Below are 16,976 nucleotides of genomic sequence, written 5' to 3'. Positions count from 1 at the left end.
CGTGAGCTCTGACGTTCCTCAGGGAAGCCATCTAGGACCATTCATATTTCTGCTATATCTAAATGATCTGAATTTCGCATTGCAATGCATGAAGCTATCATTCGCCGATGATTTCAAACTGTTTCATCTCATCAAATATCTGAAAGACTCAAACTTCTTGCAGTCACAGTTGGATGTATTTTCTAACTGGTGCAACGTCAACAGAATGGTTATTAACGCCTTCAAATGCTTCGTTATCTCCTTCTCTCGTAAACGAACAACGATCATGTATGATTACACTATTTCGCAAGCTGTACTAAAACGGGAGACATCAATTAGGGATCTAGGAGTGTTATTGGATTCAAAACTTAGTTTCAAAGATCACATAGAATATACCCTCTCTAAAACATTAAAGATGCTAGGATTCATCTTTCGCATCTCAAAAGATTTCAATAACATATACTGCCTGAAATCGTTATATTGCGCTCTAGTTCGCGAGTATGCTGTTGTTGTTTGGGCACCATATTATCAAACAGATAAGCTACGCATTGAAACTGTTCAGTGCAAGTTCATTCGTTTTGCTTTGCGTCGCCTGCCCTGGAGAGATCCATTGAATCTTTCAAGCTACGAAAATCGTTGTAGGCTCATACACTTCGATTTGCTAACTGTCCGCCGTGATACACAAAAAGCTGTTTTCGTCGCGGACCTCATCCAATCTCGAATTGATAGTGCAGATCTCCTACAACAGCTAAGTTTTGACATTCTTCGGCGTAATTTGCGGTTTAATCCCTTTCTCAGAATTCCTCGTGCTAGAACTAACTATGGCTTCAATGAACCGTTTTCGAGTATATGTCGCGTATTCAATACTTGCTCTGATGGATTCAATTTCAATTTATCTCGTAACGCCATTGAAACCCGTTTTCTCCAAATCTTTTCTCGCTAGTTTTATTAGGATAATTAGTCAATATGAATAGTTGTTAGTTAGCTTTGTAGTTTAAATAGGGGGAATTTAAGATTTCGTTATGTATCATTTGGTCAAATGTTATTTGTTGATACAAAAGATGAGAAGGTTTTATGCCTGCTGGAGAAGGAGAACCAAAATCTCAGCTCCAGCAGGCTTTTCCCTTGCTCCTAAATAAACAAATAAATAAATTAACAGATGGATGAGAAAGAGATGACCAAGATAAATACTTTAAATTGACCCCACAAATTTCCAAAAGCAGCCCTCGGGGATTGTTGTTTATCATTGAATATTAAGACTTATTTGTACTGAAGACGTTTAAAATTTAATAGCAAATCCTTAGGGATTATCGAAAGTAATAAACTAATTTTGAACGGTTGTCCACAACCTACTTCACCGCTAGTGATATTACTTAGTCGTGTTTGATGAATGTTCGTAGCAGGATAATGACAGGATCAATTTTCGATTAACGAATTAGCGATAAAATGAAAAATACTTGGACATTCGAAAGTTCAAATTACCCTTTTATTAAATATTGTGTCCATTAACTTTGACATGAACGCTATATTCGTTCAAGAATTGTATCAAAAGGCCTCTCATTCGTCGAGCCACCACATCGGTTTGCTTAGTATTCAGTCCTGAGAATCAATATTCTGTTCTAGCGGAGTGAACATGAGGAGTGATTATACCAGTATTCTTCTTATCGTTAAAGCCAATGTATAACACAGCAGATCTCACAATTAATGGTTCTTACATGCCACGATTTCTCCTTCAGATATGATATTCACGATTCGCATATGGTAATTCGTCAAGTTCTCCAAAGTTCGGAAAATGAAATGATTTGGCTTAAGCAGCTTACAAATGTCATGAATAGCATCCTAAGCAAACCGTTTTGAAGTAAACCACTCTTGAAAACTCACTCGAATCGGCTGAACAAACGTCAGCATGCTAAATGCAAGGAAAATATTTTCATCTGAACTCATTATTTCAACAGCAGAATCCTATCATTGATACGTAAAAAAATCGTTAGATAATTTGATTTGTTCAACTCACGCCCACGATGGCCAACATAATTCATCTAACTACATCTGCTGGTAAATGACATTAGAACTTGTGTTTCTGTTTACGGTATAGCTAAAACAGTCATTTGGCAAGTAATGATTTTGATACCCTATTAAGCACGTGTTTCCCAGTGACGAATCTATCATGCTTGTAAAATCTCCACCCAAATCTACTCGTTGCGCGCCAAACGATTTTACAAAGATCTAGTATTCTTTTCTTCAACGGCGAAATACTGAGCATCTCCTTGCGCGCGAAACATCAATTGTAGATCTAGCAATCATTGGCGACTTTTTCAGTGGAAAATTCCATTGTCCATACAAAATAACATTATTGGTTTTCCCCACTTTTCCGGTAAGTTTTCCTAATTTTTTTGATGTACGAACCCGGTGGGGGTAAAAACTGATCAAACAAAAAAAAAGCATCTCAATCCGTCCATCCGTTCTTACGTGATGCGATTACAAAGAATGATCTCTGCATTTTTATATATATAGACTAGCTGACCCGTCGAACTTCGTCTCGCCCGTTTTTTTTTAATTTATGTTTTCGGACAGTAGAATTGCCAAACCTTATGCTGTTAATGTATCTTTCCATTATTTTACTGATTACTTGGCTGTGATGAATTCATAAAAAAATTGTGAATATGTTAAAAGCTTTTGTTACGCAAAAATAAAGCGAATGCACCGCGAATCATCTTTTGAGTCAGTGCATCGAATAGCGATTGTTGATCTCTCTCAGACTATGGTTTCGACATATGGAATAAAAAGTGAAGCAAAAATAACTGAGATGACTACTTTAAATTGATTAGAACAAATATACAAAAGCTGCCCTCGCGACTTGTAGTTCGTCACTTCTCGCTAGTCTGGTGATATTATTTAATCGTGTTTGATGAATGTTCGTAGCGTGACAATCACAGGAAAAAAATTCCATTAACAATTTAGCGATAAAACTTTATTTTTACTTTCAATGTACGACTTCCGGTCAGTCAGTAACTATTTAGTAAATTTTTTGGTGTAGAGGAGTGCGGTGGGCAAAAAAAATAAAAATTTTAACATTTCAGAGACTCGGATGTTTCGCATCGCTAAGTTCGACTCCTCTGGTAGACGGTAAAAGTTTAGATGCGAGAAATCTTCTTCTTACTTAAATGAACCTTGTTACGTCGAATTTTCCGCACTTTATCTTCAAATCCTTACTCCTCCTTGAGTACTATGGTTAGTTTGATATTGTTAAAAAATCGAATGATAAAATCAGTAATTCTTGGACATTCGAAAGTTCAAGTTACCATTCTTTTAAATATTGTATCCATTAACGTTTACATGAACACTGCATTCGTTTAATAGTTTTATCAATAGTCATCTCATTAGTCAACACCACATAATTTTGTTTAGTACCCCACCTACAATTAATGAATGGTGGAGTTCGGCACTGAGAATCTATATCAGAAAGTTTTATATGAAAATAATGTGCAGTTCTTCTGTTATAGAGGAGTGAAGATGAGGAGTGATTGTACCAGTATGCAGCTTATCGTTCGAGTCAATGCATAAAATCTCACAACTAATGGTTTTCAATCCACCAGAATTTACCCGACGCGAACGAACTTCAGCATGCTAAATTCAAAGCAAACCTCTATGATTGATCTCATTATTTAAACAGCAGCATCTTATCATTGATTCGTACAAAAATCGTTCTATTTATAAGTTGATTTGTTCAACTCACGCCTACGATGGCCAACAATAAACAACTAATTGATTACATTGCACACAATGCATCTTCTGGTAAACAGTATCAGAACTTTCGATCATGTTTACGGTATAGCTAGAACACCCATATGCGTTCCATCTATGAATCATTTGGCAATCAATACTGTTGATACCCAATTAAGCACGTGGCTCGAAATGACGAACCACATGAATTCACACAAAACAACTCGTTGCGCGCCAAATGATTCTTTCAACGATCTAGTATTCATTTCTTCGACGGTCAAACAATTATGCAACTCGTTATGCGCCAAACACCTATCGATGCACGCATCTAGCAATCATTGGCGACTTTTTCAGTGGAAAATTCCATTGTCCATACAAAATAACTTTATTGGTTTTTCCCACTTTTCCGGTAAGTTTTCCTAATTTTTTTGATGTACGAACCCGGTGGGGGTAAAAACTGATCAAACAAAAAAAAAAGCATCTCAATCCGTCCATCCGTTCTTACGTGATGCGATTACAAAGAATGATCTCTGCATTTTTATATATATAGATAGATATATAGATATATATTTATTTATATATATATATATATATATATATATATATATATATATATATATATATATATATATATATATATATATATATATATATATATATATATATATATATATATATATATATTTATTTATATATATATATATATATATATATATATATATATATATATATATATATATATATATATATATTTATATATATATATATATATATATATATATATATATATATATATATATATATATATATATATATATATATATATATATATATATATATATATATATATATATATATATATATATATATATATATATATATATATATATATATATATATATATATATATATATATATATATATATATATATATATACAAGTAAGAACCTGTATAAGTGGCATCTCTGATTTCTATTCTTATCATTTCACTTGAAGAACATACCTCAAACGATGAATAGTTATTAATCTTTTGTATATATTTTGCAACAAAATCTTGTAAAACATCTATGTCTAGTTGTATGTGGTTAATTTCTTCATTCAGATACAACTGATTTTGTTCTTCATTAATTATCTGAAACAAATATAACTGAATAATCAGAAAGATATTTACTGATGCTTGTTCACAAACAGTATCATGCGACTCATTTTCCTTGGTTTTGCAAACCTTAAGAAATTTGTTGGCTGCCAGAAAATCTTTCCAGAGTATATACAGAAGTCTATCTGATTCATTGAAGCGTCTTTCGTTTACTTCAAATTGTACATGACAATGAGTACGCATACGATGTTGGTCTCTAGTGACTTCTTCACATTCCTGGTTACTTTGAATCCCTTTTATCTCAAAACTAAGACGAGCCACATCAAAATTTGGGAGTTTTCTGAAGATAGAACGCGTTAGAACGGTTAAACAGCATAAAAATCATTCGTTATTCAACTTACATGTAATTTGTTTCAAAAATCTTCATAACTGCTTTCTCCGGGCTCAAATCATATTCACCAAATACTCCCAATTTCGTTGTAGGTTTGACTCGAGGCATTTTAAAGCTGTAGTTTTAGAAATGAAATGATTATAAGCCAGTTAAGTTAGTTAACCAAGCATGAACAAGTAGCATGTTTCTATGGTAATAAACAATCACGATGTACACTGATAAAAATTTGTACGATCGATTCATATGAAAACAGTACACTCAAAAAATATGTCACTTACTTTTCAGATGCAAAACCATATAAATATTTTCCATAATGTTTTACACGTAAATGATACTATTCTCACACATAGCATTCATTTTTTCCATACAATAAAAATTATTGTTGAAAACATATGCATTATATATGTGCCACACTTATTTATTATGGGAATGTCACATACCTATCATTTGAAAACTGTACATCTTCTATTTGAATAATATGTATGTTTCATGTGAACTTCACTAACCTATCATAGGAAAATCACATGGAGTTTACCTGAAATTGGTATAGCTTTTATTTAATTTTCAAGCAACTTATGTGTTGTTATAATAATTCTCAGATCTATTTTCCCACGACAAAAGGGCATAAATACAAGTGACAGTTTCTATTTGTTTATTTTTTCTTTCAAGAATCAATCAATAAATGCAATACTGTCCTCAGGAACTTGATCGTTATCTGCACATGGTTGATCTGCGTTTTCGATTTCTGGTGCATTCAGTGCTCTTAATATTTTGTGTTTCTGAAAATAAATAAATGAAATAGGCTGTGAAGGTTGACAGAAATATGGCTTCAAAAATATGTGTTAATTACATTTCGTTGTCTCCAGATTGCGATATTATTAAACAAATCGTCATACTTCCATGCAGTTTCCGTCGGTTCTAAATAAGTTTGTAGTTGTTCGACTGTGATTGTAAGCAACTCAAATACTCCAATTCCGGACTCTGAAAAATTTAAAGCTAAATGATTGTACTATTCTTTATGATCAGTAGGATATATTTACGTTCAAAAACTTCCAGTAAACTTTTCGGGAATCCTAAATCCGCGAGCAACGTATCTACTAACGTCTCGTTACTTGACGCCATTTTGAAATTCTTATTTCTTACAGTTTACTATCACATAATATTCATGTGTTTTTCACAAAAGATGTATGTGCTGTACACTTAAGAGCTATCGGGTATCCGTTGAAATTTACATATAAACACATAAATGTCATATGATGCATATAAACATAATGTGAATGGTAGTTTTTAATAAGTATATGCTTTTTCACATAGAATTAATGTGTCGTTTGGGCTCAGTGCACTGTGCTAAATTCTCATTTTCATATTATATGATATTTTAATATATTTGCGCTATTGGAAATTCCAATGAAAATTACATGGTGTATCAATATCGTGTCAAACATATAAGATAATCATATAAAAACATAAAACTTTTCTTAAAGTTATTTTCATAAAAAATTCATATAGCGAATGGAATTTCCAGACACAATAAAATTTATTAGCAGCCCCTATAACAACTATTAGATAATCACACAACATATATTGGAACAATTTATATAGTGCATATTCTATTCAATCAGAATTTATATAGATAGATTCATGTAAAACATATGGCTTGTTGTATAACATTTATAAATAGCCTTTAATGCAGGTCATTGTAGTTCCATATAGCAGTAATATATAGATCAAATGATTGAATTAAACAAGTGATGCGAATATGCAATATTGTTAAAAACAATGGGCTTATTATATTAAGAGGAATTAAAAGCTGCAATAAAAGATAGTTGCATTAATATAAAAACTTTGTTATTTATTGTTATCATTTCATAATAATTTTGTTTTTACACTTACGTCTATCGGTGATTTTTTGTTATCGCGCTATTCTTTCAGGATTCGAGCTTTACTACTGGTGAATCCCTGGAAGCACTTTCTGATATTAACGGTAAAGAATTGTTACTATTAAATAAAAACTAAATCATTTTACTAGTCAGTAATGAAAAAATGAAACATACCTTATTATTTCATGATTCGTAAATATATCCTTAATGGGAGTTGAAAGAGCTAACGTGTCTGCGATTAAAAATTGCTTTATGATGCAGAAATCCCAGGTGAACTGTCTGACGCAGCTGATGAATATCGAGGACTCATCACATACATAATGAAATGGGATAAGTTCTATCGAGTTTTCATATAAATTGTATGTGATATTCTTATCAATTCATTATTGTTACACTAATTTTGACTTCATGTACATTCTTTAAAAAAATATATATTTCATATGGCTTCAATGAGTTATACAATGCATACGATTCATATAACGAATCTAATGAATATAAAAAAGATTTTTATTTCAGTGTAGTCATCTCAAATATATAGGAACAAATAGTTAAAATCACAATTTCTAGTAAGGTGAAATTGCATTCCAGCCTTGATATATATGAGAAGAAAAATTGTTTTTACTACCATGTGAAAATGGTATAATAAATATATGGTTTGATAGACGATTGTGAAGTTTGAAAATACTTCATATAGTCCATATCAACAGAATTTATGTAGTAAACACATTATCGTATTGTGTTTCGACTATGTATGTAATATGTGCTGACTATTGAGCAATCCAATCAGCGTGGTCACCACGAGATAGCGTTATGGTGATTGTTTTGACATATCCCATGTATTTAGAAAATTTTTTGACGAATTTTTCAATTTACTTGAGTTTGAAAGAATGCAGATGGCAAAACCTTACAAATATGGGTAAAAAAAAACGATTATTCACGTGTTGTCATCAAATATATGATTTCCAATTGTCCTATACTCTTGACAATCTCGGATGAAATTTGAAATTTTCAGTTCACATACAGATTTGATTTATATGATAAAACATGAGTAAATAGACTAGTCATAAGACTTTTGATCATAATTTATCAATTAATGTCAAAATCCAACCCAAAAAACAAAAAATATCCCATGTATGAAAACAGTACCCAACCTCACTTCTTCGAATTTGGTATTTCATGTTACGATTTCTCCATAAATATCAATCAAACATACCACGGAAAGTTACTGAATCATAAATGATCGATTTTTTTACCAAATTTTCACACGTTTTTGTATGTTAGTATTCGAATCGTAAGAAAAAAATAAAAACCCTGCATTTTGTTCGAATCTTCAAGCAAAATCTGAAAATTATCACCATCGCTTAGTTCAAAGGTCGCCACTCGGGCAGCGCAGCGATCGCAAAAGAGTTGGATGGATTCTTCAATACAAATGGTCACTATCTCGCCTCAGAGTAGGACATACGAAAATTACACATGCTCACACCATCACTCAAGTAGACCCACCAACATGTGCCAGTTGCAACACCAGACTCAATGTAGAACACCTCTTAGTCAATTGTCGGGAATTTGAAGCACTCCGCCACCAGTACGACTTTCCGTCCTCCATTCGGGACATCCTCTCAAATGATCCTGGCCGAGAGGAGGTGCTATTACACACTTAAATTTTTTAGCTGAGTCTCGGCAAAAAAATGCCGAGATTCGAACAGCCGAGTAATCAGCAACCATCTCGGCAAAAATAAAATTACTGAGCGTCTCGGCACCCTCAAATTTGACAAACGTCAAATATTGCCGAAATCGTCAGCATAAGATTTACTGTTTGCTCAGTGAAACGTTCACTGAATATTCGGCAATCCAATAAAACGAAAAAATGAAAAAAAATAGATTACCGAATCATCAGTAATTAAAAATCTAGTGAATTAATTTTGTTTGAAATTTCTCAACATTATAAACACGCCATTCAGGATCAAAAATTCATTTTATTAACACTTAAAGGAGGCTTACAAATTTGTTGCCAGTAGTGCTTAAAACACAGACTAACAGACAGGACACTCAAATTAGATTCTTCAATTATTTTAACGATCATTTCGAATATTTCTTTATTTGGGACAGTACTCACATGTGTCATGATGGCGCCACGTTACCCTATCAAAAACATCCTGTCTGTCATCTAGACTGTGTTTATTTTTTTCATTTACCAACAGAGTTGCCATTCATACAGAATTACCTGTAATGTATTGATTTGTATGCGTCCACGCGAATTTCATGCAGGATACAGATTTAATACATATTGCTAAAACTATATACATAATTGTGCCTACTTCTCATCCTCCAACGCAATACAAAATCGAACCCGTTTTGTTACAATATTTACTTGCTTCTGGTCTGCCGCCACTTGATTTCGGGTGAAAACTACCAAAACAATAAAAAATAGTCTAGATGAACAACGTTGAGTCAAATAATGGTTACCTTCAAACATCGCGAAAAAGTTAAATATATTATCAACCTAATCCAATAATTTATTGTGACCATTCATTTTCAAATATTTTGATGAAATCAGGCATCCCTGCAAGCAGCTGATCGTTGTTGACAAACGAAGGGAAACCAACTAGTAAAAAAACTTTTACATAACACAAGGGGTGTACAGATAGTAAATAGTTCGCGCAGTACAATATAGGTGGAGCTAGTGCATAACAAAAAATTATTTTATATAAGAATTTACTCATACTGTCATGTCTGTTAGTCTGTGCTTAAAGCCTCTACCTGAAAACATGTAGCATAAAAAAAAGCTGCATTTTCAGATGCGGCCACCTTGAGTCGAGCTGGAAATATGAAAATAAAAATATATATTGATTTTTGGCTTACAAAAATGTTCAATATTTAATGATGCATATACGGTTTTGTTTAAAAAATAAACTTACTTTGATCTATTGAATTATTCCATGCATTGGGTTATTTTTTCGCATATCCCCCAAAGTTTTGTCTCAAGGACGCTTTGAGCTCCGTGTTGGGTGTTTTTCCCTTATAATCGGGAGTGCTCTGATAAAGTCGCTTTTTATAAAGCGAAACATGTCACTATATTTATTCAATATTTTCACTTGCAAGTGGTTCCATGCTTCTTGCGAAGCGAAAATGTAACGCGACGATAAATGATAGCTGTCGTGCTGAATCTCGGCAACAGCTAGCGCATATTCCGAAATCTCGGCAAACGTCTCTGCTGATGTCGGCATATCTGTTGTTTACTGATAAATTCAGCAAGCAATCATGCCAAATTTCGGCAAAGTGAAGCATTTTACCGAAATATCAGTGAATGCATTTAACGAAGTTCAGAAACATGCGTATATTATACATTACTGAGCAATCAGCAAATTTACGTGTTGCTGATCAGTTCCGGCATTTTATTATGCCGAGCTCAAGAAATGTTTTTAAGTGTGTACGGTTCCTGCGAGACGCCAAGATACTTGACGCCCTCTAGAACAGTGAAAATCAGTAAACAACTGAACCAAACAACGAAGAACAAGATGACTCATCGTAACCCGTAACCAGTGTTGGTGATTGCCGAAAATTTGACAGAAGCTGCTATATTGCTCTCTATATTGTATACAACATTTTCAATTCGGTAGAAGATCCTATAAGAACTCGAGTCATTCAATGCATGAACCGCGAGAGAATTTTTCTACATTTCTTCGCTCCACTTTATACTCTGAGTATTTCACGGCCCTTGAAAAAAAATACAGTCTGATAATGATCGTTGCTGTGTGGAATTTCCCAAGAGAGAATCGCAAGTTGACAATTATCGCAGAAAATCGAATCGATGGTTCAACTTGATGTTTCTCATACTAGGTTGCAATATTTCAAAACCCTTGTGTGGAGCAATCACATACATTTTCATAGACACAACTTATACAAAGGTTATATGCACATAGTTAGAATAAGCGGCAATAGTAAAATGATTCTATCGCAATTATCCACTGCCCATACAGAATCGGATCGCGAAACGAGAATAAGCGACCGTTTGTTGCTTCAGAGAGGATCCCCACAGCAGCGTGCTAACCTTTGATTCTCAGAAATGTCATCGAAAAAAATTTGCTCTCGCACTGGTGTCTATTCTATGTTAAATGAGCCATGCCGGGTGTTTGTTTGTTGCGATGATATTAGTCTCTTTTTGATGGCACTGATTCATTCGTGTAAAGAATGAAGAGTGAGCATTCTTTGATACGATAAAAGCCATCCTTGCCCGTAACCATGGACCGAATCAACTCTCACCCGGAACGTGAATTTTTTTTTTATGTTTACCTATTCTCTAAGAACTTGAAATGTACACATCGTTTTCCTTCCGTTCCCTCAGGGCTTAATGACCCTAGTGGTTAAAGGCCAAATAATTAAATAAATAAAATAAATAAAATGGTCAATAAACAGATGTACTATGTTATTGTCGCATAAAGTTACAATATAGCAGAAAATTTCACACGTGGGAAACATCAGTGATTGATTTAAATAAATATTTTATTGTGACTTTGTGTTGTTTGGTAGGTCTTGCAGGTGAGTAAAGCTTGTAGCCTTACTAGTTTCGTTGTTGAAATTGAATTTTTCAACAATTTTGCCGACAACGGCTATGTTTTTCAGTGAAATCGACGGAACATTCATTCATTATCGGTTGCTGTAGAAACAACATCAAGCAATTGAAGAAAAACATCAAGCAATTGAAGAAAAAACATCCTCCGCATCCCGGATTCAAATCGCACGAATCCGACGAAAAAAAACAATATATCGCTGTTGGATATCGAGGATTGTATCTTAATTTGGTTATTAATTTCGTTCATGCTACCCATTCCTGCTTCAGGAAAAACCGGACAGTGCTTGGAACAACAGCTGCTACCAAGCAATGCTTCTCCGTGTCTACGTTGCTAATTAATATTTCACCAAACATATCATCATTTCACTTTGATTAGATGCGAAAATAAAATAGAACTGAATTAAAATGTTTTGTTGTTCTTGTTCTAGAATTTTAATTCATAAACCTTTTAACATTAGCGCATGTTTTACTGACATTCAGCATTGTTGCATCAACCACCGTTATTAATTTTGAAATGACTAGAAGTGAAAGGTCAAAAATACCATGCCTCTGGTTGTAGCAAAAACTACAACGTAAATATGGATTCGGTCAAGGTGAGGCTAACCATCTCAATCGTATTAGTTATTCGTACAATATACTGTTCAATATTACTATTCTAGAGTCAATACCATTTATAGTAAGCATGAACTTGACTATTGTTAAAATCATCTGATTTCATAGTCGGCTGAAAAGCACTATACTCTCATGGTCAAGTTGGCCCTCTATATAGTAACAGTTACCATACTATTTTTCTAAGTGCATGTTCTAGATCTACATGCATAAGAGCAAATTCAGCAGCTGCAAGATTCATATGGGTGGTCTAGAATGTAAATGAAACTGAAACAAACGTATCCCCAGCAATCCGTTTTAGTTTTATTTATTCGACCAGTTCTACTGTCAAATTTAAAACTTGTATACATTGCTGTTCTATTTTTTCTATATTTGAAACACAGATAAAACGCTGCTGGGGCTGCCAGTTTATTTTGTTATAATTTCTAGATTTAAATATTAAAACTGACATAAATTATGCATCTAGAACTAGAACACTCCTGAATATGCCCTAAGAGCCAATTCAGCAGCTAGAAGTTCTATATGGAAGATATATAATAGAACAGAAACTGGAACAAACGTATCCCCAGCAAGCCGTTCTAGTTTTATTTATTCGACCAGTTCTTCTGTCAAATTTAAAACTGGTCTACGATGCCGTTCTATTTTTCGTATATTTGAATCACGAGTAAAACAGTGCTGGGGCTGCCAGTTTTTTTTGTTATAAAATCCAGATTTAAATTTTGTAACTGACATAAATTATGCATCTAGAACTAGAACACTACTGAATATGCCCTAATTTATGTCAGTTTTAAAATTTGAATCTAGAATTTATAACAAAATAAACTGGCAGCCCCAGCAGCGTTTTATCCGTGTTTCGAATGTAGAAAAAATAGAAAGGCAGCGTAAGAGCAAATTCAGCAGCTGCAAGATTCATATGGGTGGTCTATAATGTAAATGAAACTGAAACAAACGTATCCCCAGCAATCCGTTTTAGTTTTATTTTTTCGACCAGTTCTACTGTCAAATTTGAAACTTTGTAAGCTTTTGTATTTTGATTCAATCCGGAGATGATCCGATCGTTTTGGAAGAGTTGCTTATTCATCAATCCTGCACAAGTGTTGAATTAGAGTGCCTATAACCAGAGTGACGGCATCTCATCCGTAATATTGGAAACAAGTCAAAACATTTTATTCAAAATTTTGGAAGTTTCTTTAGCTTTGACAATATTTAACAGGTCATTTTCTCGTCTGGAACAAAGCTGTGATTCCAAACGAACAGCTGTCGTCACTCTGGTTATAGACACTATATGTTGAATGATTCTGATATACCACTCACTTGAATGTAAATCAACTACAAAATGTAATTTGCAAAATCTCGCAAGCAAAACTCTTACAAATAACGTATCATATTAGGTCAAATATAAATAAAAATATTCTCTGCAACAAAATGTGACACTCAAGTTCATCTCTCTTTGTTCCATGAAATTCGTTCCATTGACTCACTACTTCACGACTAACTTTCTTTATTTGAGACTTGAATCTAAGCTTCCTCCGAAAGTTGAGTTCCTACCCAAGCATCAATGCATCCGCAGTGCTACATTTCCTAGATGATCATCAGTAGAATGCGACAATACAATACTCTTTTCGATCTCGAGTCATCAGTTCCCATGAAAGCAAAGAATTCCTTCAATTTAGCAAACTGTTTATTTATGTTAGGGTTTCTTGGCAACTGGTTAGTAACAACTAGAACAGTCAAGGGGCAAATCACTCTAAACTCTACACGCTTACTTGTGGGTACTCAGTGGCTGAATCAAAAGTACTCATTTTCGAAAACTGTGACCAGCTGTCAAAAAATGAGTAAAATATAAAACTTTCACTGAGTAGAATTAGCTTCATCCGACATTTTCATGTTTGCAATTTTGAAGACTTAAAGTTGCTCAAAATGGAAAAAATCAGAGATCTAGGGGACAGTGAGTCGTATGAGGCTCTAGTTGGTAAGTAGAGCTAGCTTCTGCGAGGATTTCTCTGTATTTTTGCAAGTTTGTCTAAAAAGGGATCAACAAATCCGGATCGGAGACCTGGAATTTTCCAGAGGAGCTACTATTTTCTCCGGTCATACAGTGGACTCAGGTATTAAGACGAAATTATCAATCCACTAGGCGCTGTTCAATCAATTACATGATTTTTCAGAACCTGACTGATTACTTGGTATCTGCAAATAGAGTACCGCATCTAGTTTGTGATGCTGAAACGTTTAAAATTGGATCATACTGTGTCATTGTTGATGGTGTTGTTGTGTTAAAAAACAGTTCAGAAATGCTGTAGACATATATTTTAAAACGTTCTCCGTCTTCGTCATACAAATTCCAACACTAGTGAAAATTCTTCACGATTGTAATTTACAAAACGAAAAAAACATACAGCTCACAAAACGGTGCATAAAATTGCCGGAGTGCTTAAGCTCTACTTATGTGAAAACAGAAATTATTTCATAAAACTAAACAATTTGAAGACAATACCAAAGATAAATAATAAAGACATGTATGTGCCTACAAAAATTTAAAAAAATCTGGTTCGTACCCGGTACTTTCTAAAATGACCGCACTCACCGCTTGGGGGAGCGCGAAAGTTATTGTGTTGTAAACAAATCAAGTTGAAGTGTGCCATGAGTGAAACGAAATCAAATGTCAACATTTCACTCATTTTGAAACTGTTATTGTGTAATCTCCGTTTCAATATTTGAACTTCCTAAGGTAATCGAATTTGACAAATAAAAGCAATTACCAACTACATTTGTATATCCTTAGCTGCTTCCAGATTGGCATATGTGGTGAACGTTCAGGAGAGCGTTTGGCGACAATGGTAAGGTCTTCAATCTGCTGCCCAACGACTTTGACTAGCCAGTTAGGTAAAGTTTTTAGCTAAATGAATTATGGAGAAAACATCCAGTTCGCTTTCTGAAGGTAGCTGATTTGGTCATAGGGTGAAATATCGAGACAAGGATACATAAAAACAAGATCGTAAACTACGGGGTTCACTGGCTCTTTTTTTGAGATCATCGACGAAGAGAAATCCGAATCTCCAAATGGAATGAAAATATGCAGCTCGAAGCAAATGTTCAAAGTTCTGTTTGATTATATTCACAATGATGCGAATTCTGTGATATACGGACTGCTTATGTTGTAACCACATAGGTGGTCACCAACAGAGCCTATGGAACCACCATGAACACGAACTAATTCTCTTAACTCCGAGAATATTCCTCTCCTAGCATATGGAAAACTTTTGAATACAAATCTGGACTTTTTTTTATAAATAAAGTATATAGACTAGAATTAAACCAATTTTTTCGATCCGAAACTAACATCTAAACTAAAACAATATTATTAATTAGAAAAAAATAAAGCTTATTTTGACATGCGGATCTGGTCCTTTGGCTGTCAACAGTCGGGCAAACGGCTGATGGCGATGACTTCATCAGAACCGAAATCAGAACGAAATTCAGGCGGACACAGTTGTATCATTTGAGGCGTGTCCCTTGTTGCGATGAGGCAGCCAGGCACTAGAATGTCTACCATGCTGACATTTTAACGTCTCTCCTTACGTTGCACTTGAATCAAGTTCTGAAGTCAAAGTCTGCTGTTAAGATTATAGAATCAAAATGTTTGTCGGGTGAGAAGAAACTTTCAATAAATATCAGACCACACTTTACGAACCTCTTGCAACAATTATATGGATCGAAAAGTTGAACAATTGACTGAAAATCATAAGCTAAGGTTTTCCATTCCAGAAGCATTTCATAAGAACGAGGTTTGCTTATTTCTTTGAAATACTCGTACCATTGATTTACATTTTCCACATAATTGATGTAATCTGCTCTGACTTTTTCGTGGTACATGGCAGAATGTCACAAACCTGGAAGTTGAATCCTGAGCTTTCCGATGTTCTTCAGCGCTAAAGAGACTGATTGTATGTAGCTTTACTACAAACGGAAAAAGGATGTATTCAAACTTTCATTTAACTGCTATAATGCGCATCGGCTGTAAATCGTCCGCTTGTGGTTAATGTAAATAAACACAAGACGAACTTAAAAAAATTGAAATAAAATATAAAATCTCAATGTTTACCAACAAGTTAACGAATCAGAAGAGCTCTCATGGTTTGACATTTGCATTGTATTTTGGTGATGGGAACTCAGCAGTGCAACTAGTTTGTTATCATCGTTGCCAGTTTCACGGAGGACCGTGAAAATGCGACAAAAAAAGATCGTCACTGTCATGTCTGTAATTTGTCTGTGACAATACTGCGTCTGAAAATAAATGAAAATTTGTAAAACTATTAGTTTTCTTTTTAGTTGTTGAGAAATCATAGAGACGTAAAATCTATCCATATTCAATGAAAAAATGAGTAATTTCCACTCGCTTACAAGTGTCAACAAAAACGAGTAATTTCTACTCAAATTTTGCGAAAAACGTATTTACCCAAAAATGCGTAATACCTATTCTACTCAATTTTGGGTAGGTATAGTTTTTGCGAAATTGGGTAACTTTTGACTCAATTTTGGGTAGCCACAAATAAGCGTGTAGATAAATTTGGGTAATTTAAAATTAATCCAACCTAGTTTTGCCTAATCTTGTTTGAAGTGTATCTGTCATTCGAGCTCCCACGCAGAGATGCCATTTATACAGATTTTTCTGTATTATACAGATTTATCTGTATTATACAGATTTATCTGTATTATACAGAT

At 34.0% G+C, this 16,976-nt stretch overlaps 2 protein-coding genes and 2 long non-coding RNA genes across 5 annotated transcripts in view; 1 reads left to right on the top strand and 3 right to left on the bottom strand.

Moving 5' to 3' along the window:
• Nucleotides 1-5,400, bottom strand: part of LOC131432551 (uncharacterized) — a 212,108-nt gene extending 206,708 nt beyond the window's left edge. Inside the window, exons 1-3 of the mRNA XM_058598891.1 lie at nucleotides 5,200-5,400; nucleotides 4,892-5,138; nucleotides 4,706-4,834 (exon numbers count right to left, since the gene is read on the bottom strand). Coding sequence (XP_058454874.1) covers nucleotides 4,706-4,834; nucleotides 4,892-5,138; nucleotides 5,200-5,297 — 474 coding nt within the window. The 5' untranslated portion in view covers nucleotides 5,298-5,400. The remainder of the gene's footprint in view (nucleotides 1-4,705; nucleotides 4,835-4,891; nucleotides 5,139-5,199) is intronic.
• Nucleotides 5,401-5,845: 445 nt separating this feature from the next.
• LOC131427624 (uncharacterized) lies at nucleotides 5,846-6,601 on the bottom strand. The gene is made up of 3 exons (XM_058590993.1): nucleotides 6,230-6,601; nucleotides 6,040-6,170; nucleotides 5,846-5,968 (listed from the first exon to the last, which is right to left on the bottom strand). Exons 1-3 carry the CDS (start codon nucleotides 6,309-6,311, stop codon nucleotides 5,861-5,863), a joined length of 321 nt encoding a protein of 106 aa, XP_058446976.1. The 5' UTR covers nucleotides 6,312-6,601; the 3' UTR covers nucleotides 5,846-5,860.
• A 7,388-nt stretch (nucleotides 6,602-13,989) lies between these two features.
• LOC131431281 (uncharacterized) lies at nucleotides 13,990-15,406 on the top strand. Of its 2 annotated transcripts, XR_009229661.1 has the most exons (4): nucleotides 13,990-14,223; nucleotides 14,283-14,359; nucleotides 14,420-14,982; nucleotides 15,037-15,406. It is a non-coding gene; the product is annotated as an uncharacterized LOC131431281 (long non-coding RNA). The 2 variants fall into 2 exon arrangements; XR_009229660.1 differs by having other exon boundaries at nucleotides 13,990-14,359.
• A 293-nt stretch (nucleotides 15,407-15,699) lies between these two features.
• Nucleotides 15,700-16,457, bottom strand: LOC131431282 (uncharacterized). Its single transcript, XR_009229662.1, has 3 exons — nucleotides 16,357-16,457; nucleotides 15,946-16,211; nucleotides 15,700-15,868 (listed from the first exon to the last, which is right to left on the bottom strand). It is a non-coding gene; the product is annotated as an uncharacterized LOC131431282 (long non-coding RNA).
• Nucleotides 16,458-16,976: the final 519 nt, after the last annotated feature.

Source organism: Malaya genurostris, chromosome 2 (genome assembly GCF_030247185.1).
Source record: "Malaya genurostris strain Urasoe2022 chromosome 2, Malgen_1.1, whole genome shotgun sequence".
Lineage (NCBI taxonomy): Eukaryota > Metazoa > Arthropoda > Insecta > Diptera > Culicidae > Malaya > Malaya genurostris.
The sequence above is the reverse complement of the archived record's forward strand: the minus strand, read 5'-3'. Positions and strand labels throughout refer to the sequence as shown.